This window comes from Anastrepha ludens, chromosome 5, assembly GCF_028408465.1.
Source record: "Anastrepha ludens isolate Willacy chromosome 5, idAnaLude1.1, whole genome shotgun sequence".
Classification (NCBI taxonomy): Eukaryota; Metazoa; Arthropoda; class Insecta; order Diptera; family Tephritidae; genus Anastrepha; species Anastrepha ludens.
In genome coordinates, this window is record NC_071501.1 from 62,258,608 (window position 1) to 62,285,246 (window position 26,639).

Consider the following 26,639-nt stretch of genomic DNA (forward strand, 5'->3'; position numbering starts at 1 on the left):
TTCTGATGAAAAGTGAGTATAAAACTAATTTTTTTAGCTTTTAATGTAAAGATATATTAAATATACGTTATTAAAACAATATTTTATTACATTTTTCTTGATTTTAGCGATTATCTAAGTACATCGGAAGTAAAGTTGCTTCTCAGAGTCCGACTGAGCATGGAAAGTGAATTTGCTTCAGGGAGGAGGAAAAAGAGTGTTTTGTGGAATAAGGTGGCGGAAGAAATAAAAAAAGTGAATAAAGATTTGAAAATAGACGGGCAAATCGCGCAGCGAAAATTTTCTAATTGTTTCAAAAGAAGATTTTTTTTTTTTTGAAAATTGGAAAAGTAATGAATTACAATCACAATAAATTAAAAAGCATTAGCGACTAGGAAAAAAAGATTTATTTTTGGGAATTTTTCGTTTTAATGAACATCTTACTATATGTGATCTTCTTTTTAGCTTTAACACGTCTTTATTTTTCTTAAATTTAGGGCTGGAATTTAGAACAATGTATATTTTGAAATTTCTGGCAAACTATAATGTTTTTTTTAATGAAACTTGGTGGAGATGTTAGTGAGGTGTTAAGGAACACTCTTTATAACTTTAAATTATTCGGGAAATAATACAATAATTTTTTAATTATTTACATTCAAAATGCCCTCAGGAACTTCACTATAATTTGCCACATTACACTCTATATTTTTTAACATTTCACTAAAATTCACCAAATATACACTCCCACGCGTGTTTTTACCGATTTTTATGCTAATATTCTAATTATATCTATTAAAATTAAATGCAAATTCATTTGCCAATGCAATCACATTCCAATTTTAAGCGCGAGAAAGAAGAAGATTGGAATTACAACAGTATGGTGTTGCCGGATGCCTGCAAATGTAAACAAAAATTAAGTACTTGAGTTTAGTGTTAATGATGGGAATGGGGGTTATTGTGCCTGCTTACTACATACACGCATATGACGTTTTAATTTTGGGTTCAATGGTTTTAACACGGAAAGCAGTTTTACGCAAAAATACTGTGCATTGCGTAGCCGGAGTGGGACTGATGAGGGTTATTTTTTTGAAGCGCGGCCGAAGGCCGCCCACGCGAAAAGGAGTTCTACGCAAAAATACTGTGGATTGCGTAGCCGGAGTTGGACTGATGAGGGTTATTTTTTTGAAGCGCGGCCGAAGGCCGCCCACGCGAAAAGGAGTTCTACGCAAAAATACTGTGGATTGCGTAGCCGGAGTTGGACTGATGAGGGTTATTTTTTTGAAGCGCGGCCGAAGGCCGCCCACGCGAAAAGAAGTTCTACGCAAAAATACTGTGGATTGCGTAGCCGAAGTTGGACTGATGAGGGTTATTTTTTTGAAGCGCGGCCGAAGGCCGCCTACGCGATAAGGAGTTCCACGCAAAAAGACTGTGTTAATTAATTTAATTTTAATTACTTTATTATTTTTTGTGATACGCTTAATATCATTGTTTTTAAGTTTAAATGAGTTGTATGTTTTTATTTTCAAAATTATTTCTCAACTTTAAATTACAGCAAAAAATACTGCAGTTTTACAATGAACCTTCCACTGAACATCCCTGCGTGCGAACTTCGTTTTCATTTCAGGTGTATGGCAACACCAACTTTTCGCTAAATTATAGAACTTTAACATTAAATTACTTAAAAACTATAAGCCTCCGGCAGGTTCTGTTTTCAGTTTTAAGATGGGGATACACCCCTCTATCACCCCCTTTTTAGCGTTTTTTCCAAAGCGATATACATTATACTAAATTTTAGCCAAATTTAGCAAAAAACTATCACTTTTTACTTCAAATATATCGTCAACAACTAAACTCAATAATACTTCCATTTTAGTGTAAAACGCGTTCATAAATGCAACAAATCTTTTTGCAAATCGTCAACAAATCTATCAATTGCATCACTTGTCACATTGGCAGTGTTGTCAGCGCTGCAATTTCTGCGCATTTATAATGCGTTTCTGAATATACCCTATATTTAAACTCCATCGGTGACGTGTGGTCGTTAGGTCAATTTTGCTGCAAATATCACCAAAGAAAAGTTCTATTACATCCTTCGTTTAATTCGAATATATTTTATACTTGGGCTAAGGTTTACAAGCTCATAAAGCATTATTAATGGCGTGTTGGTCATGAATATTCCGATCTGAAATACTTTTAACCTCATTTTGTTCGGAACTATGGGCAAAATCATAAATTATTTCATTCTATTGGCGGCCACCGTAACCGAATGGGTTGGTGCGAGACTACCATTCGGAATTCAGAGAGATCGTAGGTTCGAATCTCAGTGAAAGACCAAAAATGAAAAAATAGTTTTTTCTAATAGCGGTTGCCCCTCGGCAAGCAATGCGAACCTCAGAGGGTATTTCTGCCATGAAAAAGCTCCTCATAAAAAACATCTGCTGTTCGGAGTCGGCTTGAAACTGTAGGTGCCTCCATTTGTGGAACAACATCAAGACGCACACCACAAATAGGAGGAGGAGCTCGGCCAAACACCCAAATATATATATAATTCACTAGAGTTATTATCTCGTGTAAAACTGGGCTTGAATGAACTTCTATCGGTGAAAGGTTGGCGGAGGCTGTCTTTCTTTTAAGAATATTTTTGTCTGTACTAATACATTTAATGGCATTGTATACCATTTTACGTCAACCCATTATTTCTTCAATTTTTGTTAACTAATGATTGCGTATCGGCACCCACGTCACTGTTGACTGTTATAATTTCGAGATTGTAAAGGACTTCGTTTATTTAGGAACCAGCATTAACAACGATAACAATGTCAGCCTTGAAATCCAAAGTAGAATCTCTCTTGCCAACAAGAGCTACTTTGGACTAAGTAGGCAACTGAGCAGTAAAGTCCTCTCTCGACGAACAAAACTAACACGGCTCTCATCATGCCCGTCCTAACGTATGCCGCAGAAGCTTGGACGATAACAACATCCGATGAAGCGACGCTTGGAGTGTTTGAGAGAAAGATTCTGCGTAAGATTTTTGGACCTTTGCATGTTGGCAACGGCGAATATCGCTGGCGATGGAACGATGAGCTGTATGAGCTTTACGACGACATAGACATAGCGCAGCGAATAAAGATCCAGCGGCTACGTTGGCTGGGTCATGTCGTCCGAATGGATACAAACGCTCCGGCTTTGAAAGTATTCGATGCGGTACCAGCTGGTGGTAGCAGAGGAAGAGGAAGGCCTCCTCTGCGTTGGAAAGATCAGGTGGAGAAGGACTTGGCTTCACTTGGTGTGTCCAATTGGCGCCGGTTGGCACGAGAAAGAAACGACTGGCGCGCTTTGTTAAACTCGGCCAAAATCGCGTAAGCGGTAATCGCGCCAATTAAGAAGAGAAGAAGAAGAATGATTGAAATAAAACTGGCCTATTTCGTTTTCCAACGCAATAATATGCATTTCGAGTAAAACATGGCAAAACGAATATTAGAGAGAAATGATCCACATCATAAGATTGACATAAAGATATCAGCCAAATAAAAAAACCAAGCCAAATAAAAAACATATTGTTGTTGGTGTGAGCAATGCGAAGGGCTCTTGTCGGAATTTGGCTTAACCAAAGGTCGCTGCTGCTAAGCCATTATTACAACTCTTCAATGAAGGTAGCTCACGCTATTATGGTGCCAGCTTCATCCAATCATTGTTTTGTACTATGTCATTAAAAAATACAGTTTTATCACTTTGAGTGTAATCAACACTTAAAAGATATTAATGAAGAAAAAACACATTAGCGGATTCAGTGATCCCTTGAAAGGAGTTGGGGAAATAGCACGAAAAATTCACGGATGTACAAAAAAGTAAGGTCACCCGGTCACTTGAAAAAATAACTACTGGAACTTTGAAATTTTTTTATCTCAGACAAAAGCCAGAATAAAAGAAGTGCTACTATGAGCAATAATATGACCATTCTGGCCAATCTTAAAGCCACAGAGAATCTAAATCTTTATTATTATTCTGAATACGTCAAGCCATTGGCATTTTCTACCATCAGTCCAATTGAGGCAAAACTGTTTAACAAGGTTTAGCCAACGGAACATGGTAAAGGTTCCCAAAATTTACATAACTGACGCAGAGTTGAAAATATTTTCTGCGTTATTGAAAAATACCTACTTTTTTGGGCTCGCAGAAAATTCGCCCACCATGTCCAGCATGATACTTAAGTGTACTTGACGCAATCTCTTCCTCGTACATCCTGTTAAATTTAAGAAAGGTATAATTAATAGCTGCGTTCCAATGGCCAATGGTCGGGATGGACGGGTTGCGCGAGATAGAAGTCGTGGAGAGCAAAGGCGCTTCCTGACGAGAGTTTTTATTCCTGAACACCTGAACAGGTCTTAAAATTTCATCATCCATTGCACTTAACCGAAATTGAGTTCAGAAGGAGCCTTCTTTGGCAAGCAGCAGAATTAAACTTCAGATTCGGGATTAGGTTCATCCCTGAAGAGAAATGCTGGGAGCAAACTAGTTACATAGTATTGTTCCTGTAGGTGAGGGTTTAAATTCACCGTACTAAACAGGGTTAGTTTAATGTAGCGGCAGCTCTTGGTAGGGACAAACCATGCCACCAATAGAATGAGAATAAGGCCATACGATATATATGACGATGTCGAAGTGGTCAAAAGCATCACATAATATTCGTGATTATTGTATTATTGATGAATAAAAGTGCAAAAGTTATCATATGCGCTCAAATTTACCATGTAGAGAAACTCTTTAAGACAGACATGCCAAATTGAAGCGGAATATCTGCTCTAGGTATCTCGATGTTCGAGGGGTGTGCCACAGTTTATAGAGAAAAAGATCAAATATCTCAAGAGTGCTGTACTCAAACTTTGTATTCGTAACTTTTGGAAGTTTTTACTCCAATACTAATGTCAAATCTTCTCATGGTGGCACAAGTCGCATGGTACAAGGTTGAAACAACAATATTCATTAACTCTATAAGCACGAACTCTGTAAAATTTATGTTTTATATCAATACATCAATATTTTCAACTTTTAAATATATTTATTTAAAAAATGTGTTATCATTCACAATTCACAAAATGAACTAAGAAAAATGCATATTATTTTATATCAATAGACTAAAATTTGATACAAACTGGAATAGTAGTAAGCCACAACTTTAAGCACCCTAACGAAAAAGATTACATTATCAATTTTTTGTCCCAAAAAAATTATCTAATATAAAACTGAATTTGGGTTTGTGTTGAATATCAGTTTAAAGCAAATTTCAACAATTTATGATTTTTGTAACAACACAAAAAATGTGAAATTTTCAAGTTATTTCATAATTATCTAAACTTTAATTCAAAATGAGAACTCAGTTAAAAGACTTAGCACGGTTAATTTCCGCTATTGTACTCGATTCTTCTCAACCGGTCCATGAATGTATATGTTTATGTGTACGGTTGAGGAAGTAAAAAAAGTATTTTTAAAAGCACTCAAAAAGTTCAAGTTAATTTAAAAAAAATCAGATTGGCGATGTGGTTTTGCGATGCGCTCCTTTTTGTTATTGGGTGTTTAGCATTGATGTTAGCGAAGGTGTTGTGTTGATTTGGTGGAGATGTTGGTGACCAGTGTATTCGAGATTTTCCTTAAAATCATTTCAGTTTGGAATAGGTATCGACCTTTTTATGAAACTGATTATAATAGCCGATTGCAGCGTTCTGAGTTTGATTCACTACTTTGCTAAGGTTTTCAGGGGAAAGGCTTCCGCTGCAAAAAGATTATAAATTGAGTGTTTATACTGAATATTATTTAACAGCGTAATTACTTACATGAAAACCTGTGTCTTAAAGAAGGTCACTGTCTTTCCAAAAGCATCTACACATACATTTTTTAACACCAAAGAAGTGTCTTCAATTTTTTTGGGCAGACCGGGAACATATTGCTCGAGCTGAAATGTAAGAAAAATTATTAAAATAACTCAAGATATTAAGAATTTCTTCACTTTTTAGTTGAGTAAATTGTATTTACTATTGGTTTACAAGTTTTTAGAAGTAATTTGTCTTTTTTATTTAAATTACAAGGAATTGTATTCTGTAACTGAAATTAATTATGTACTAGTAATATAATTTTTTTCCGAGTTCTTAGAAAGAAATAGTAAATGTATGTGAGAAAGTTAATTTACGAGTATCAAATGTGAAATAATTATTGTAGTCAAATTTTAAAATCGAAACTACGCAGTAGACAATTTTTTCAAAGCTTCGTGCCTGTAAAAGTTAATAAAAGAAATAATAAGAAAATAATTGGTTGAATTGTGAAATTAACACAAAACAATAAATAAACAAACGAAAATAGGTTTTCACTAAGTCACTTGAGGAAATGTGCGTTAGGTTCCATTAAAATCAGTATTTGGAAGTGATAGTCGAAGCATGGTGTCATGTACAACGCATCCAAATAATAACAAAACGCAATAAAAAAAAAAGTCTCTCAACCGGCGCCGAGGAGATCAACAGTGTGGTTACCTTTCTAAATTATTCCTCTAGCAGCGGCAATTTATTATACATATAAACCAATTTACTTTTAAATATACAGGTGATGGAAAATATTTCATGTGTTGAAGGGAAAAGTGATTTTGAAATTGTAAAAAATTATAAATTGTCTCGAAAACATTAAGATGTATGAACTAGGCAAGATCGTTCCCACGACAGTTGGTTCTACTTTACCGACGAAGGACTGTCACTCCAACAGCATTCCCAAAATATGTACCGGGAATTTTTATGCCGTTACAACAATAACGAGACGAGAAAGGAAGCAAGTCAATTAAAAACAATAGGGCAATTCGGAAAATAAATTTAAATTTCTCTCTCCTCTTTCAAGTCAGCGACTGGCAGTCGACAACGTCAGCGCAATGGGAGTATTCAAATGATACTTGCACTAACTGCAAATTCAATTTTAAACTTTTGAGTATTTCTGTTTGGCCTTCCTACTACTTGGAAAGTGCAATATCAAATTCAAATGCAATAATTCTATTCGCTTTGTAACGAAGAAATTGAAAGAAACGATTGCAAGTCTACCAATTATCTAATATAATAAATTTTTTTAGATTAATTTTTGGATGACTTTGAGGAATCCGTAAATGGAATTGGAAATAAAAAACTTATTTCATTATTATATTTTAAATTATAGTCGAAAAATTGGAAAACAGATATATTACTAGCAAATAATTAATTTCTATTACATAATATTATAAAATTCCATTACAAAATGAATTAAAAAAAAATACTTCTAAGGAATTTCTTTATTATCTCAAATCTTAAGAATTTCCGAAGAAGTTAAGCTCGTTTTGTTAAAGCCAACTCAAAAAACATCAAACATCAACGGAGGAGTCTACTCGGAATATTGAACTTCAACTTATCAATCAGAGAAGGGAGTAAATTCTGTGAATGACCAAGCCAGATATAAAAGAAATGCCCAAGAGATTAAAATTTTTCTCGTAATGCCCATACTGAACGTGCACTTCGTGACTTTAATGAGATTTCCAATTCTAATTTCTATTTAAAAAAAAATTGCTGTGCTATTGAACTCTATTTTTTAGTTTATTTAGACCTTACGATTACTGATACTTCAAGTGTGAATTTAGTTGTATTTTCACATCAAATCAGAACAAATAAATTTGTTTGACAACTTACTCCTATGTAAAAGATTCAGTTGACATTTATTCATATGCGAAAGATAGCACTCATGTCATAGTATCTATTTACATAATTTTGCCGAGAGAATACTTGCTCTAATTTAATGTATTTTTATATTTTGTTAAACATAAATAACTTGCAAGTATATTTTTAAGTTGTTTTCAATATATATTGGCTCTTGCAAAAGTGACGCCTTGACTCTTATACCCTATACTCTTTTTCCATGCCATCTTAGACATTTATGAAATAGACAGATGTATAATTTTACATGTTAGACCAACGCGTTAAAGTTATTGAATCTTATTATTTTTCATGGAATACACTCGGAGGTTAGCCATTGCCTGCAGAAAAACTGTTTCTATCATTTGGTGTTTTTTGACCGGGGTTTCGAACCAGTGCACTTTCGAATGGTTGTCATGCACCAAACTATTCAGATACAGCGGACGAGTTTTTTTCAATACCCATATAAAAGCTGTAATACTAGCACTACATATTTAGGTTTATGTAAATATACAATATTTTATTTGATACCAATATTGAAAAAACCAAATTACTTTTTAGATAATTAAAAAATGGAAACCTTTACTGAACAAGATCTTTCATTTCATTGAGAAGTAGCCAAAATAAACTTCCATTCAAGTCGTTAGAGCAGTCGAATTTCCCTCTTCTTCTTCATCGACGCTGTAACCACCTAAGCCATTTTGGCCGTGTTCAACAAAAACACGTCAGTCAGTCGCTTCTTTCTATACCAGCTGACTCCAATTGGAAATGCCGAGGGAGGCCAAGTTCTTCTCCACCTGGGCTTCCCAATGCGGAACACAATAAAATTGTGTTTTTCTTATCGAACCACAAAACTTATTGAACAATCTAGTATATGTAAATACTATAATAAGATTAAAAACAATTACTTACAAAGTTCGCAGCCGCTGGCAACTTTGACGCAACAAGATCTGAGAGCACGCCATATAAGTTACAGGCAGCATTGCGCGCCATTTTGAAAACATCACACGCCAACTGGCCTGCAGGTTTTGCGTATGGGGGCACATGGTGTTCAGCCCATTTGTAACCTCGTGCCGCAGCTCCCATCGACATGTACCACACTTTCTCCACATGCGGTAACACGCCGGCATTCTTCAATACTTTGCCAGTAGCAGAGCGTTCGAAGACACCTTGGCCATTTACATTCGTGTCGTAGATCAAAACGCCAGCAATCAAGACAATCAACACAAAACTGCCCAGGATCCACTTACAGCAGCCACATTTTTTTTGTTCGCTGGTTATTTGCTTTTTCTTTTGTTGCGTTGTCTTCTCTTGAACACTCTAAATTAAAAAAAAAGTATATATATTGTATATATATAATTAAGAATGTACAATATCCTACTAAGTATGTATAGATATTTATTTTCATCTGCGTTAACTTCGTTAACCAAATCAGCGTATTTCTTTACCTTTTTGCCTCCTTGTTTGGTTTGTTTGTTCTTATTGCTTCTGTTATTTTGAGCCATTTTTATTGCAACTTAATTTAATTGAATAGGATAATTTTAACTAAAACAATGAACATATGAATATATCTTTATCTGATAAAACCAAAAGTCGAAGAAATCAATTACGACTTGCAATTGGAAAGGTTACGCCTCAGTTCAGCGAACATATATGTATACATATAAATATATATATACATACATATATATGTAAATTTATTTAAATTTATGTATAAATTGATTATTCATGTAAAAATTAAAAAAAAAAAAATTACAATATTGTAATTTTCATTAGAAATGGTCACCATTTGCTTTTACACAAGCCTTCAAACGATAAAGCCAGTCAGCTATTAAAGCACGATCGGTTTCCACAAACTGTAGTCGAATGGATTCAGATCTGGACTTCCAGACGGTAATCTTCTGCGACTATGATCCCAGGAATATTATTTTTTATTGCTAGGTGGTTTTTGCCTTATAGGCTAGAGCGGAATCTTGTTGGAAGATCCAACACTCTCCATTGAAGAGAGTACTGCTCAACTTTTTCGCAGAAATTAAGAGATGAAGTGAAATATTAGTGAAAGTGAAGACACTCCCCACTAAACCATTACGGAGACTGGAAGGTGGCCACGCTGAACCCTTGGAACAACATTTTTTGTCCCTTTAGAAGTATTAGCCTATATTTTTTTGTTCCGTTATATTTTCGAATTTCCTTTGCTCCACGCTCCATTGTTAACAAGCGAAATTAGCCCCGAAACTGAGTATCATTTATTAGTAAACGGCATGGTGAAAATATGTTTAATGGTGTAGTACCTAGCAGACCGTTATTTGGCTCTGAGCGAATTTGACAGATAACAATAAAAAGTTCGATTAGCTTCGACTTCGGCAAAAAAAACCGAACTTTGGCTGAGCATTTCTCTACTTTTTTTGTTCAAAAATTGTATCAGATGTTTTTTTAGCTGTATGACAATAATTATGGTTTGACAGATGAGAATGACAAACTCTTTGGACATTTCTGATCAGTAAGGTCTGGCAAGTCATCACGCTCATCGCTCAACACCAAAATAGCGCTTCCAAATTGAGGAAATTTACTTTGAAAAAAAAAATTTCTTCGCGAAGTTTATGAAGCGAAGTATTGAAGAAGACGCCGAAATGTCGATTCGTCATCATTCTCAACCTGTTGGCCTTGTCCTTCGACTACATGGCAAATTTTACATACATAAGGATCTTGGCTTACAGCTCGTGCAAAAATTGAAACCAACTTAAATCCTTTGCGATTCTTTTATTATTTCTGTTTTGTATTATCAATTCAACGCGGCCCCCTAGCCAAACGGGTTGGTGCATGTCTACCATTCGGGAGTGTGTAGGTTCGAATCCCCGTGCATGAACATCAAATAAGAGAAAGTGTTTTCTAATAGCGGTCGCCCGCCGGCAGGCTTTTTCTGCCATGAAAAAACTCCTCAAAAAAACCATTTGCCCTTCCGAGTCTGCCTAAAACTGTAGGTCCCTTCCATTTGTGGAACAACATCAAGACGCACATCACAAATAGGAGGAGCAGATTGGTCAAACACCTAACAAAAGTGTATGCGCCAATTATTTATTTAATTTCTTATTATAATTTCAAGTTCCCAAGCTCTTAAAAAAACACCCGATATAAACTTTTAGTTGTGCTTTTTGCATACAAATACGTATGTACGTATCTGCATTGCTATCAGTGTGCCGAGTTAGCAGGTCAACTCTGCAGATAAACTGTACCGCTTGCTTGGCATAAATACCTATAAGTTTTAGTATTATTTTAAATATTAAAAAAATTCCACTAGCAACCATTGTTTTTTTTATTAAGAACTAGTTTATAGGTTTTGCTACGCCAAATTCGCATTTTTCACAATTTTTGATGGATAAACAAAATGTCGCTTAAAATAGGGAGTCGCTGAATGTTTATCAGCAAGTATCAACATAATGCTGTAAACTTGGAATTGAACGATATGAGCGGGTCATGGTGGCTAAAATTTCAAATAGTGTTTAAGAAAGACCCGCAACAAACTTTTATTTGTATATAGAATACTCTTACTTCAAAATAAAGATACCAGAACTTAAGAAATGAAAAATATCTGTCAGAAAAAGTATTCTACATTAGATATTCCTTGGATTGCAAAGAATAGGAAGGTCAATGAACCTTCAGCAAGCATGTAATACTGCTTGTAGTCGAAGATAAGATGAAACGTAAAATGGCCTAAGAAAACAAAGCATATGCGTATAGTTTGTCTAATAGATGCGTGACCGGCCAAAGTAAAATTTACAGTTCCGTTATAAATAAATTCAAATGCTGCTAAATAGGGGTATCCTTTTAGATAAATTTAGATAACGTGCGTTGTTTTTACAAGAGTTCCGCGTATGAAAAACGATTTGAAGCAGTGTTCCTATGTGTACACCCTAAAAGTCCAAAAATGTCACATGCATCTGCAGCTTAATACTTGAAGAAGTCGAAGGCGTTCATAAATAAGTGGGTGCAACTTTGTGCCGAACTTTAAAACGTTGACATTCACGAAAGTATCTTCTTTTCCTGCGAATAATTGCATACGTCCGTCCTGGCGTACTGCTGATAATCGAAAACTTCTACGAACTATTAACCATCCAGTTAAGTCTGCTTCTCCGAAAAACTTTGGCAGTTTATTTGAGTTTACCGCTAACTGGATACCTGATTTCCCCCAGAACTTGTGCAGGACACAAAGTATGAACCGAAGATGTGAAGTCTTTATAGCGAATGGTTGTAAATATACATTTTATTGAATATATTACAAGCCCATACAATGCAGTCGAATTAATCAAATAGTTTCTAAATTATAGCGGTCACGCTTTTATTAGACAGACTGTACATACAGTGGTCACACAATTTATTCGTACACCCTGCATAAAACGTGAAAACCTTTAGCTTTGCGCAAAATATTTGCTGTGACAATTCTGGGTCAGATAAGAATGTTACATTCCTGATGAATTGCCGCAAACAAAACTTCCGGTATTTAAACTCACACTGAGGGATTCCAAGGACAGCAGGCAGACCTAGCAAAATGCTGCAAAACATTTATTCGTAAAAAGTAAAACTATAAACAGCCCGTAATTGTCTGCAGAACGCTGGTTATCATAGCAGAGTGGCACACCGCAAGCCCTACATTTCAGATATTAACAAAAAGAAGAGATTGGAGTTCGCCAAATGATATATAAATAAGCCAGATTCTTTTTGGGCAAACGTCATATTCAGTGATGAGTCGAAATATAATGTTTCCCGATGAGATGGACCTCCAAAAGTTTGGCGAAAAGAAAATACAGAACATGATGAAAAAAATCGTATTCCTATCGTTAAACATGGAGGAGAAAATGCTATGTTTTGGGGGTGCCTAGTTGCATCTGGAGTAGGAAAAATGGTTTTATTGATGTTAAAATGGACAAACATCTGTATTTAAACATTTTGAAGAATCATTTGCATGATAGCGCTGTTAAACTTGGACTGAGTGTTAGACGGTTCTTGCAAGACAATGACCCAAAACACTCATCTTATCTCGTGTAAAATTGCTTACCACTGTAAGCAGCTTAAATATTCGCCTCAATCATCGGATCTGAACCCAATTGAGCATGTCTAGGAGCTCTTAGAAAGGAGAATCAGAAAGCACAAAATAAAATCAAAGGTGTCATTAAAGACAGCTTTAAGTGTTGAGTGGGAGAAAATTGTAGCTAATGAAACCAACGTATTAGTAAAAAGTATGCGATGACGTTTAGAGTTACTCGTTTTTTCCATCTTTATATATAAAAATGAATGTTTGTCTGTATGTCCTCGATGAACTCAAAAACTACTGGACCGATTATTATAACATTGGTATATATATGCAATACGCAGAGTAGCAATTTCTGCCTCGTTCAACCGATTTCTTCGAAATAAACAAAATCAATAAAATGGTTTATGAATGAATTGAATATTTGTATACTGATTTTTCTTTAAAGTTATTTTTCTTAAATTTATTTTAGTTGTTGGCGTAGCAACGCGCCCCGGGTACAGCTAGTTTTTTTAATAAAAAAATTCCTTACATGGCTATGTACAAATAGTTTTGCATAAAATTGTGCCTTATTTCGTTATTGCCTTAAGTTCTCTAATTCCAGAAATGAAATTGAAAGTTTTTGTCCCTTAAATATTGAATAAATATGTTATTCTTTACGAATATATCAACATTTTGTTCGTTTGAATACACCGTGCTAAGAATCATACACCTGATGTTATAAACTGAGTGTACGAATAAATTGTGTGACCACTGTACGTGCAAGCATATTTCCACAATAGTGTATTTTACGAACGTAAGTAGATGTGCATGTGTGTATGTAATTCGCTTAAGCAATGACGTTACAACGTCACAAATTAAAGATTTTTCAGAAACAATAGTTTTTTCTAAAAAGGTTGCAGCCACGTGTATACCATAGTACCGGTGCGTATCAATATGGAAAAGCCATCATATTTAGATGCTGACGGAGCCTGAAGAACAGGTTGTACGCGATATATGTATAAAGCAACAATTTTCTGGTAATTAGGTATACTGTGTGTCCAAGTACTAGCAATTTTATAAATTAGGATGATCTAAACTCATTTTAATAAGAACTAATCTAACTATTATAATTTACACTGTGTAGTAGGAAACCTTGTATAAAATGGCAACCATCGAGCAAGCAACATTAAGTGTACACATATAACATAACCGCCTTTATCAAAAATTCATCAATCCTCTCATTTGAGCACACAAAAAAAAACTCCACGTCGCACACTTTCGTTTCATCCATTACTTTCTCCAATTGCTTATAACTAATTTATATATTTAGGTTAATATCTAATAGTATTTTGTATTGGTTTAGCTTTCGTTAAATTTTCCACTAATTTCTGTGTGGAGTAAGCGAAAGTGTTAACAATTTAACTAGCCAACTCTGACCCATTCCCTTCTTGTGTGCGTATACATATCCAACTGCAATTCCATAATCGATTTTTCAACAATCATTTACTAATATATATAAGCATTGCATTATAGAAATAAAAACCGAAATTATTTTTACGTTTACTTATTAAACAGAATAATTTACTATGTTTTAATTAAATTTTACTACTTCACTGTTAAATCTATTAATCGCCCAAAGTAAATCTCAACCGAAATTGCTTATGCACCAAACCCTCCTCTCGCCAATTTCGGACTAACCAAAATTGATTAGCCAAGGCGAATCTATGAATTCGCTGCGCCATTCTTATTTCCGAAACAGCTACGAATGGCTGCCAGATTGATAAAAAAAAATTGTAGTAATTCATTATAACATGCAGTCTTCACGATATAAAAATTCCATCATTTTGTTGCCTAGTTGTGAAAAGAGCAATTGTCAGACACAAACAAATGTAGCTCAACTATATCGGTAAGAAAATCGATTTACTTCAAAAGTAATTTTAACAAGTAATTTGTATAATTAATAATATATAAATAATAATACTAATTAAAAGCACGATTACCGCACTATAATCATTCGTGTTGTCAGGTTCCGTCAGGTTCCGTCTAATTTACCCGGTTCAAATTGGTTTAATCCAACGAAAATTGGTTTAAGTGAACTAGCTTGTTAGACTCCTTAAAAACTGGAGTAGATAAATGAGCCTCGTCGATATACCAAGCAAACACAAACTTATTTTATTTTGAAAACGCTTTAAAAGTTTTAAACCGAAATTTCCTTACTATTGACCGTTTATTTTGTTTTTTTCTTTTTTTTTTTAGAGAAATATTAGGAATTTTCCAATCAAACCCACAAGATATATTAGTTTAGTGTTTATTTTGCTAAAATTAACACCAACACAATTCAGTTAATAATAGTTTTTAAGTTACTCGTATTTGTTTGTGAAATTTGCCCTTTATCCTCACCAAATTTTGATAAGTGCACTTATCACATTTATTTTAATCATTATTACAACTGTGCAACATACACACACGTTTCACACACTTTTTATTTATATAAACCATAATTAAAAATAGGAACACAATTTCCACAAACTCTTTTCTGCTAGAATAATGCTGAAAACAGTGACCGACGTAAACGCAGTCCCCTGTCAGCTGTTACGATCAAACTTATGAGAACCCCATGTAAATGAAAAGTTCCTTCCTTCCGTATCGTAGTACCGTAGATTTTAATTCACGATTGTTAAAAAAATCTCGTAATACCGACTCAACTGATTGGTCTCTCACCACACAGTGTTGCTAAACAGTACATTTCGAAATCATTTACAAAATAAACTTAGAAAAATTATAATTTTTATTGAAATAACTTAAAAACACTGTTAAATAATGTGAATTTTAGATAAATGAACTATTTGCATTTGTTGGTTTTTTGGCTTTGGTTTATTAAACAATGAAAAATTGTAACTGATAACGCGGATGTGTGGAAAAGTGTGTAAGCAAAAATATCAATGGCAACATTGTGTAGATACAACCAAACACATACACACACAAACCGATGTATTATGTAAATATGTAACTAAAAGAACGCAGTTGTTCTCTACGGGATGAGTTTTTGTGCTCGTTAGGGGCTGCGGTAAGGGACTGCGTATGTCAGTCACTGTTATCAGAATAAGGAGTAGACCGGTGTCCGGTGTTGGATTGATGAGTGTTATTCTTTTGAAGCGCGGCCTATGCAGAAAGAAGTTTTAAAGTACGTTCACATATGTATTAATTACCAATAAATCCACAAAATCAATCTACCCGTTTACATATGGCAAATTACCTGAAAAATTAACAATCAACTGTCAATACTGTTGTGAAAGAGCCGTTATGGTTTCTTCTGTATTATCTGGTATTTTTTTCGTTTTTGTTTTACTATGAATACACCTATATGGCTTTAATTCGTATTTAGTAAATTTTAGCATTTTCAAAAATTTATAAAAAGGTTTTAAATGTTAAAAGAGGTTATAGAAAAAGATCCAATATTATTTCATAAACTCAAAAGGAAAAAAAATGAGATTCGCACTTTCAAAACATCAAGTTTTCAATAGCAGAGAAATGTTCTCAGCATAAGCTTTAAATGTAGGCCCTTTTGTGCCCTTTTTTAGTCTGTCGATAGTTTTAAATTAAAAAAAGAAACAAATGCTAAACTCAAAAATTTTCCCATTTTGGATATTAAAAACCACTAAATTTATTGCGAAGAGCAAAGGGTTGGCAACACTGCACAGCTGCACTAATGCGACGTCACGCACTCTCAAATGGGCGCAATCTTGTTTCTATCATTCTTGGGACATACCATATATTACACCACATATTACATAAAATATAACTCTGTAAGACCCGATCTACTCCATCGTACCGGTCACGGTTCGGCTTCGGTCCGTTTTTGGTCTAGTGAAGTGCTATCATGTTCACTTTATAGGTTCTCACTTTTCGCGGTTCAGTCTCGTTCCATCAATAAAAATAATAAATAATTGGCTCGTACACTTCTGCTAGGTGTTTGGCCGAGCTCCTCCTTCTATTTCTAGCGTGCGTCTTAATGTTGTGCCACAAATGAAGGGACCTACGGTTTTAAGCCAACTCCAAACGGCAAATGGATTTATATGAGGAGCTTTTTCATGGCAGAAATGTACTCGGAGGTTAGCCATTGCCTGCTGTCATTTCATACATGCACTCCCGAATAGTAATCACCCACCAGCCCATTCGGCTACGACGGCCATCAATACAAAAGTATTTTAATTGGCTGGTCATATTTTTTGCGGCCGAAAATGTTATTTAACTTTTCGATTCATTCTTGATGAAGAAGATATGACTATCAAATCAAGAAGAAAACATGACGCAGGGAGAAGGATTTGGGTTCATCTGAGTTTATTAACACGAAAAATGGAAAGAGAATACTACCACTCTTCTTACTCTTACGCGATTTTGGCCGAGTTTAACAAAGCGTGCCATCCGTTTCCTTGTCGTATTAACCGGCGCCAGTAGGAAACACCAAGTGAAGCCGAGTTCTTCTCCACCTGATCTTTCCAACGCAGAGAAGGTCTTTCCCTTCCTCTACTACCACCAGCTGGTACCGCATCGAATACTTTTAGAGTCGGAGCGTTTGTTTCGATTCGGACGACATGTCCCAGCCAACGTAGCCGCTGGATCTTTACTGTGTATGTCGTCATAAAACTCATACAGCTCATTACTTCATCGCCTGCGATACTCGCCGTTGCTAACGTGCAATACAGTTTTACTGTACTAGACTACAGCTAACGTAGTACAGTCTATACTTAGTGTCAAGTCGAATGCAACCGGTCTGGATGGTATTCATCCAAAGTTTTTAAAATGTTTGTTACCAAAGATCTTACCATATCTTACTTACGCTCTGAATACCATCATGATCACGTCAACCTTACCATCTCGTGGAAGGGAGCCAAAATTATACCAATAAAGAAACCGAATGGTGACTACCGCCCGATTGCAATATTGTCGTTTTTATCTAAAGTTTCCAAGCATCGCCAAATAAGCACGTTTCTCAATAACAACGCTTTGGTGAACACATTGCATTCATCACACACTCCTTAAAGTGTCGGATGAAATAGGGCTAAACATGGACAAAGTTATTTAGCTTTACAATGTCGGCTTTAACTCTTGTGGAAACATATCCTAGTGACCGATTACAAGCAGTATGTGGTGATTATTAAACATCCCACTTCCTACCTGTAACCAGAGGTGTACCTCAAGGCTCTATCCTTGACTCTCTTTTGTTTGTCTTGTATATTAATGATTTGTTTAGTGTGATTAAATATAGTGGTGTCCATGTATACGCCGATGTCGTTAAATTATATGTTAGTTGTTCCCGTAACTGCATTGATATTTGCATAAGCAATTTGAATTCTGACTTGAGACTCTTAAGCAAGCGGGCTTCTGACAACGGATTAATTTTTAATCCTGATAAATCCCAATGTATCATTATATACAAAAAAATATCTCAAGATCGATGACTATACAGAAGTCAGACTAAATGACGCTATAATTAAATATGTGGACACTGTTAAACATTTAGGGAATACATTTAATAGAACTTTGACATGGATTAACCACATCTTTATTGCCATAGGCAAAGTTCATGGGATGCTCCGAAATTTATGGACTACTCAATACTTTACACCAGTAAATATTCGACTGCTAATAGCTAAAGGAGGAGGAGGAGCTCGGCCAAACACCCAAAAAAAAGGGTGTACGCGCCAATTATATATATATAATAGCTAAAGTTATGTATATACTATAGCTGAGTTATATACTCATTGTGATAGTCTGTGCCGTAATAAATTTAATTTTTTTAATAATAACATTGCAAGATACGTTTACTATAAAAAACGTTATGACCACATTTCTTTTTTTGCGAAATATTGCTTCCGTTTCATGTTACTCCAGAAGATCATAAATACTCAGGAACTCAGATATCTCAAAGATCGACTTATGTTTACAAAATCTTGTCGCTCGTTAAAGTTAGTCCCGATAAATACAGTTGTTTGGTGACTGAACGAAAATACTTTATGTTGTCGGTCCGTCTTGCCCCGAAAAATTAAACGTATAGAAGGTAGCTTGCGCTTCAAACATAAATGGCTTCGAATGTACTCAAATGATTTCTCTGTACTTCAATTAATTCCAATTAATACCTACTACGATTACTTTTTTAGTTTATTTAATACCTTCTCCAACTTCAAGCTCTTTGCTATTAGCAACAATGTTAATTATAGTTTTATTGTTAATCCTTTTATCTACGATTTATTTATGTCAACTATTCTTAAGGTCAATCATTGTAAAACCCATGGTTGTATGTTTAATAATTAAATAAATAAATAAAGAATATGTATTGATGAATAGGTATTAATAGATAGACTTACTTTTACAACAGCAATCAAATCATGTAAATTTTGATCTTTTCTTTTTGCTGAGTCTAGTTCTTCATTCAGCTTTTGAACTTCTTTTAAGAATATATGGAATGTATTAGAACATACTAATCTTAAAAAATCATCATCAGTTTTATCCAGCTGCTGTTCTGAAAGTGACAACAACAAAAAACAAATTGCCATAAACAACATAAATAGATATTTATGGAAGAAAGAAATAGATATAAATAGATATATGTGCATGTCATTAACTACTATCCAGCATTTATCTACTGGGGTTTCCTGCGGTTCCTCACAGGAATTACTTGCTGAACATAGTGTTATACTAATTAACAGGTAGCATAGTTGCCTCGCTGTTTAGATGTTGTAAAGGGAGCATCAGGAGACATCCAGTAGCCGTCCAGATATCAGTATTATAACAGCTCTGTAGCTTCGCCCCCTGCGTGTCACTAGTTCCAGACGACCTTACATATCGCCCGCAACGTTTCTTTGTCTTCGCTCCATGTGCTATCGGCTAGCGAATTGGGGGCCTTGTTGCAGTTTTGCACATTAATGGAAATTGCGGTTGCATGCACCGGAGAAGGAAAACAAACTATCGAAGCTTACGTTAGTAACCTGGATTTATTGATTATCGGTATTAATATGCCATTGACTTTAACCATCAGTAGTAGTTTGAGCTCCTTCGTAAATAGGGTCGCCTTCAATTTAGTAGGGGAAAGTTGGAGACTCCTTGCAGTGAGGAAGCAAGAAAGTATCGGGTAATCGTTCACTTTTGAACACAAGCCATCGACCTCATTGTCGGACGCCAATGTCGAGCACTCTGGTGGTTAAGGAACGCAGAAGTTGATAAGCAAGGGGGGATGGACAGTACTATGAGACACCCCTTGCTTTATCCTCCTCTGTTTGACATTGACTTCTGTGACTCTGTGACTTGATATCGAAATGCTACTAACGAGTAGACACCATACAGGTAATTTGAGGACCACCGGCGATGTTAACTGGTGGCGTGTGTGTAAAAAGCTTTGGAAAAATCTTACGCTACTAACGCAGCTTCCTTTTATTTGTTAGGATTTTACGTTCACGGTTAATATGCTTGTTATGGCGTTAAGTGCAATGCAATTTACAGAAACTATGTTGATGCGTAGCTAAATACCGACAGTACGATAGCTACAAGAACCTTCATTATTTGGGGGGGAAAAAATATCGGTCGGTATGACTTCCCTTGGTTGGACGAGGTTATATACATGCCCATGTTTCAGTAGTGGAACCACTCTTCCTGCTTTCCACTTATCGGAGATAATGAGAATAATCATGGACGGGTTGAAAACGTTAAGTAGTACACTCCCGTTTGAGTCAAGATTTTTAGCATCAGCATGCTTAATCCGTCAAGACCAATGGTGTAAGAGGCATTAGCAATGATACAAAGAAAATAATAGATTAATAGTATAAACACATTGAATACGGCGACGACAGGCAGCATCTGTCAAATATTAACCTACACGTGTTGCCACCGAAGTAGTAAATATGACATTTTACAAAACTTTTTATTAACACGTTGAATGCCACGCCAATACGACATTAACAGACTACTGATATCAGAAACCCATTTTTATGATAAAAGCTACGTTAGTATTCCCGGCTACAAAATAATAAGTACTAATCACTCTGCCAACAGTGCACACGCGAATCAGCAATTATACTGAGACGTAGTATAATGAAATGGGCCAACTTCACGCAACGACGATTGGAGCAAATAATACTCTAGACCCGCTGGCCATATCAGCTGGTTACTGTCCTCCGAAACACAACAACAAAATAACTACCTTAAAACACTTAGAAGTAAATTTATTGTCGGAGGAGATTATAACGCAAAACATATGATGTGGGTTTCAATATTAAAAAACACCAAAAGAAAAGCACTACTTGTGGTGTGTTTACGGAGCATATGGAATTATTTTTAAACACAAAAGTATCTTTGAAAACAAGCGATGAAATTGAGACAGCTATAAAGTTTTTAACGAAAAGATTATTAAGTCACTTTAGACTTACACTTACACTTTCTTCACCGCGTTAGCTCAACATTTTAAAGATACATTTGAAAATAATATATTACTAACCACATAAATCTCACTAATGCCGCAAACGAGGATATAAGAAGCAAATTAAAAAAAATCGCACTTACAGATAATAAAACTCTAAAGAGATTTCGGGAACATATGATGCATATGCCTGAAAAGGCAATAATGTATCTAAGAAATAGTTTTAACGTGCTATAAGCCTCAAATATTTCCTTAACACCTGGAAAGTAGCTGAAATTATAGCGATCCCAAAACAAACAAAAAACAAAATCGCTACACTAGTGACATCATGTCGACCAATCAGCTTGGTACCGGCAATATCAAACATTTTCGAAAAACTACTATCTAATCGCACAAATCCCATTGTAACAAGCATGAATCTAATACCCCAACACCAATTTCGATTTAGACCAAATCATTCAACAATCCAGCAAGTTCATAGAGCTTCACAAAATAGACTCATAGGGAGTGCTCCACACGGTATATGGCCTTGTGTTGCTCCCGCCAGCAGGCGTCTGATGCCTTAACGGCTACTACTCCCCCTGATAGGCCGGCACCACCAACCGCCACCACAACCCATACCTCCACAGTAAGCAGCCTATCGGAGCAACAAAACTCCCCCGACTTAGCCCATCCCCGTCCCTCCTGCTCCAACCCCAGAGCGGGGACAAACCAGCAGCTCTTGGTCCCCCGCACAGTCTGTTCCGTGTGTCACACCGAAATACCTCGGAACCTGATATCAGTTAAGTGCAATTCATGCAATGGCTGGTGCCATTTTCGGTGATGTTCCGGCCAGCGCACCACCCTTGAGTGGACAACTGACTACGTTGCCCCCTGCTGCAGAGCTCTGCGACCGCAACCGCCCCCCGTGGCGCGGCCGTCCACCACCCTCAGACCGCAACAACTACAGCGGAATGCACAGCAGGCCCAACGTAGGCAGCCCCACGCGTCCCTAAATGATATTTATCAGTTGACACTCCCGCCATGGCTGGAGAGGTGGTCCGCAAATTACGTTCTGGATACTGTAGCACTGAAGGCACCCAGCACGACACTAACCACCTTTTCACATGCCCATCAAACCCACTCATCTAACACCTCTCTCCCTCTGGACCCAACCCGTCGAAACAGCTAGTTTCCTGGGCCTACCGTTAGATGAGCTAGACGAAGACGACCGGTGATTACACTACACTGACAGGGCAAAGGTACTGCTACAACAACAACAACAGGTGGTCTGCAAACTACCTGAGCTGTCGTCACTCGTCAGTGATTTTTCGAGACTAAATATCAAAGCAGAGGAAGATTAAGCAAGGTGTACCACAAGGTGGTGTCCTTTCACCCTTGCTGTTCAACTTCTACATCTCGAAGCTCCCCCAGAGGGGGTATCCCTGGTCTCATACGCTGACGACTGCACGATAATGGCGGCGGGCAATCGATGGCCTGTGCTCCAAAGTGAACAGCTACCTCACCGACCTTTCTCGCTTTTTCACTGCGAGGAATCTCCAACTTTCCCCCGCTAAATCCACGGAGACCCTCTTTACCATCTGGACAAAGGAGGTCTAACTGTCCCTCAAAGTAAAAGTCGATGACACACCAATTCCGACGGTAAACAATCCCAAAATTTTGCGTGTGACCTTTGACAGTTTGCTCTCGTTCTCAGCGCACACAACCGCAATTGCCACTAAGGTCCAAAATCGCACCAAGGTCCTCAACTTGCTTGCCGGCAGCACTTGGGGCAGAGACAAAGAACTGTTGCTATCGACATTTAAGGCAATTTGCCGCCCGGTTCTAAACTATGCTGCGCCTGTCTGGTAGCCTGGAACTAGTGACACGCAGTGGATAAAACTACAGACATGCCAAAATACTGCCATTCGAATAGCGACCGGTTGCCTCTTGATGCCCCCTATTCAACACCTTCACAATGAGGCACAAATGCTCCCTGTTATGGAGCACAATAAACTGCTCAGCAAGCAGTTCCTGCTGGGGTGCTACCGTAGGTTTCACCCTTACATTAAATTACTTATTGTCTAATAATAGGTGTAATATTTTATGTAAGCAAATAAAAAATATTCCTTTTTTTAAATAAACAATTTTACTTGAAAAAAGATATATAAACGCAAACCCTCTAAATCAGCAATTTTGCTTTTCGCTGCCGCTTTCAAAATATTTATGGAGCTGACTTTATAAGGACATTTGCAGGAAAGCAAAATTTGGCTGTCGCTGTGTCGTGAAGAGTGGTGGTCAATGTGTTTATCCTACAATCCTCAATGAACATGTTATAAACAAAATAAACTCACCTATTTCTTTAAAAAGTAGAAGAGATGGCAACAATTGCTTTTTGTAATTCATTTTCCATACTTTAAAACTATCTTCACCATTAACAAGGCAACACAGACAGCCCGCCAACTCACTACGATCCTTTTTTGCATTTTCAATATTACGGAAAAGTGTAAGAAATATATTAGCATGCTTACTGCTGGATAAAATGTACTTGATCTGTGGGAGTAAAATTGATAAGTACCGTGCATTAAAGTAAACTTCAAAAAACTTACCAAAAATTCATGTGCACATTTTGCCAGAGTCTCTTGATTCTCTTTTGGAATAGTATAATTTGTTTTCAATGCATTGTAGAACGAAAAGAATGCGATTTGATTCAAAGTTATTGTGCAACTAAAACAAAACATGTCATTATAAATTTATTTCAGTCCCATTTTACATACGCTTCTCCGGAGGCAGATAAAACTTTCTCTAAATATTCTGTTACAAATTTTGTGTAACTTTTTAATTCCAGATTGGGTAACATTAAATTTTGCCACACTGCAAAAAAATATATTGAAATTACATGTATGTAAATCTTACGATAAATAGCGTTTTATACCTTTGATGCCCTCTGTTATCTGCTTAAAACCGCTTTGCCCAATAGCCCACAGTATGGTCAAACAAATGTTGCTTCTATTTTGATAAGAATTACGCAGCAAAGCAATTTTCGCCATATTATTTGATGCAATGTGTGGCCAATGTTGACCAATTAATTGGAGTATGAACTGAAAACAAAAATATCAAATAATAACTCACATTAAACGTATTGCCCAAAATAATGTAAATCTCACCTTATAGCCCACAATAGGCAAATTTTTGGAAAGTTCCATTGTCATATTAATTAGTAAAGTGTGATAGAAATATGACAAATTCTCATCTCCAACCGATTCTAAAAAATCTACAACAGCCGCATTAAGAGCTGGATTTGCTAAAATGCTGGGGTAATGAATTGATTTCCCTGAAAATGTGGGATCGCAATCGAATGGCAGTTGCTCATTGAAAAAGCTTGCAACCTACCGTATAAAAAATTATTCAAACATTTATTAAATATTTAATATTTTCAAAGATAATTACTCCTTTCAGCCATAGCAGTTCAGAACCAGGATAAATAATTTTTAATTGCTCGAGTTTACATTCGAATTCATCTGCTGTAATATTCCGCAGCACGGTCTCTAAGTTTTTAGGCTTTGACACAACTGGCTTCGATTTTACTTGTTGCTGCGGTAGTTGTTCTTTTTTTATATCTTTCGAATGTTTAGTATTTTTCTTGTTAGGAGAATATTTTGATTTAGTGGAAGAACTGATTGACTTCGCGGGCGATAGGTTTTCTTTGCCTCTTTTTCCAGATAACAAGCTTCTATATTCTTGTACGGGTACTGAAATGCAAAATTTTTGTATAATGCGTCTCATATAGATATTTAAAATAATACTCACAAATTTCCTCCAGTTTTGGACTTAAAGCCGCCAATCGTTTTTTCTCCGAATGGGCCTCTACCTTCTTATCCAAATTTCTCGCTTTTTTTGATTTCGTAACAACTTCCCATTGATTTGAGGACATTGCAATTTAATTACTTATTGACTTTAACAGTACTTATTTAATCAAACAAAACTATCTTGCAACTGTATAAATAAATGCACTTTGCCGGCGCTGAGTCGCATTAAGAAGAAGAATTTAATGCATTGACAGATGACGTTTCCATTTAGCTGTCAAAAGTAGCCGAGGCCTCTCGGCTGTAAGGCGAATTCAGTACTGAAGGTGGTGTCTTCCCAAAACAGCTTCTTTATTTTTCGCGGTTTTGAAAAGTCTGGCGTCAGGTCCCTTACCAATGCAAAACAAACGAGCAAAACAGACAAAATTTGGAGAAATTACATGTTTGTGAAAATTCAGTAATATTGTGGTTTGAGTAAATTAATATTGCTACGAATTTCGTTACGTTAAAGTTCAAATAAATCTCTCTCAATAATTCCTCTCGGTTCGATCTCTAGATTGTCAAATATTATCACAAATTCATGCCACACACTTACTTGCTTTATTGAATCACTTTATGACTTTTCGTTTACTTGCATATAGCCTAGACAGACGAGGGCGTTAATCGGGACTAAAGACTTAGTTCGGAATTATCTTAGGAATTAAGTGCATCTAATGCGGATTGGCAACTACACTTAATTCAACATTGACGAAAAATTTCAGTTAATATCTATTATGAACAAGAAACACTGAAAACAATCATTGCAGCATTAAAATTCTGGAACAATATGATGAGCACAACAGGAGTAAGTATTTTATAGCATTTTTGTTTTATTTTTAAATTTAAAAATGCGTTTTTCCAATTTCATATGGCAAGCAGAAAGAAACGCAAATGAACAAATCAGCGTAATCACATAAAGCACACTAAGAATTAACTGCGCTGGTAATACTGATTAAAGCAGCCGTTGTTGTTATTGTTGTGATTTTAGCTGCTTACTAAACCCTGTCAGTCCGATGTAGTCACCTGCCGTTTTCGCCCAACTCATCTAACGATAGGCCCAAAAAACATGCTGTTTGGATAGGCGAGAGGGGTGTTAGATGAGTAGATTTGAGATGGCATGTGAGCAGATGGTTAATATCGTTCGTAGTTGTGCCAAGGTTAAGAGAGTCTCTCAGGGTAGCTGGAGCTCTTCATCAGCTGTGGGTGGGGGTTGGACGCTGATTACGCCATTCGGGGGTTGGGAGCGTTAGAAGGTGGTAAAGATCTTCTGATGAATGCCGTTTGTTATCTGTCTAAGCACTGTCTATTCCAGTAGTTGTCGATTCGTTTTGTCCTGGATCTCGTCGGCGTAGTTAAAGATGTGCCTCCTGACGTGGCTGTGAGGTGGCTCGGGCTCAAGCGGGTGTCTACATGGGTGAAACCTGCGGTAGTACCCTATCAGAAATTTTTTGCTAAGTATCGTTTTGTAGGTGTTGTAGAGGGAAATCAGCAGGCAACCTGTCGCTGTCCAAATAGCAGTGCTTTGGCATGTCTGAAGCCTTATCCACTTCGTATCACTAGTTCCAGGCGACCAGATAGCGTAGTTTAGAACCGTCCGGCTAACTGCCTTAAATGTCGTTAGCAATATTCCTTTATCTTGAAGGCCATTTGAGGGCTTTGTTGGGATTTGGACTTTAGTGGCAATTGCAGTTGTGTGCGCAGAGAAGGAGAGCAAACTGTCCAAG

At 36.4% G+C, this 26,639-nt stretch overlaps 1 protein-coding gene across 2 annotated transcripts; it reads right to left on the bottom strand.

Annotated features, from left to right (window-relative positions):
- Positions 1 to 5,018: 5,018 nt before the first annotated feature.
- Positions 5,019 to 25,119, bottom strand: LOC128865374 (transmembrane protein 214). Of its 2 annotated transcripts, XM_054105680.1 has the most exons (11): positions 24,881 to 25,117; positions 24,521 to 24,822; positions 24,238 to 24,459; positions 24,006 to 24,171; positions 23,848 to 23,944; positions 23,680 to 23,797; positions 23,425 to 23,623; positions 19,047 to 19,201; positions 8,583 to 8,990; positions 5,811 to 5,929; positions 5,019 to 5,748 (listed from the first exon to the last, which is right to left on the bottom strand). In XM_054105680.1, the coding sequence occupies exons 1-11, from the start codon at positions 25,002 to 25,004 to the stop codon at positions 5,634 to 5,636; spliced, it is 2,025 nt and encodes a 674-aa protein (XP_053961655.1). In that variant the 5' UTR covers positions 25,005 to 25,117; the 3' UTR covers positions 5,019 to 5,633. The 2 variants fall into 2 exon arrangements, with proteins under 2 accessions (XP_053961655.1, XP_053961656.1); XM_054105681.1 differs by lacking the exon at positions 8,583 to 8,990 and having other exon boundaries at positions 24,881 to 25,119.
- Between the last annotated feature and the right edge of the window lie 1,520 nt (positions 25,120 to 26,639).

Bases quoted from the DNA above. Each gene is read 5' to 3' on its own strand.
- LOC128865374 (XM_054105680.1), bottom strand. From the start codon at position 25,004: ATGTCCTCAAATCAATGGGAAGTTGTTACGAAATCAAAAAAAGCGAGA. The intron at 24,823-24,880 runs GTGAGTATTATT...TTTGCATTTCAG, and splicing joins TCCAAAACTGGAGGAAATTT to TACCCGTACAAGAATATAGA. The intron at 8,991-19,046 runs GTAAGTCTATCT...TTTTTAATTTAG, and splicing joins ATTTGATTGCTGTTGTAAAA to AGTGTTCAAGAGAAGACAAC.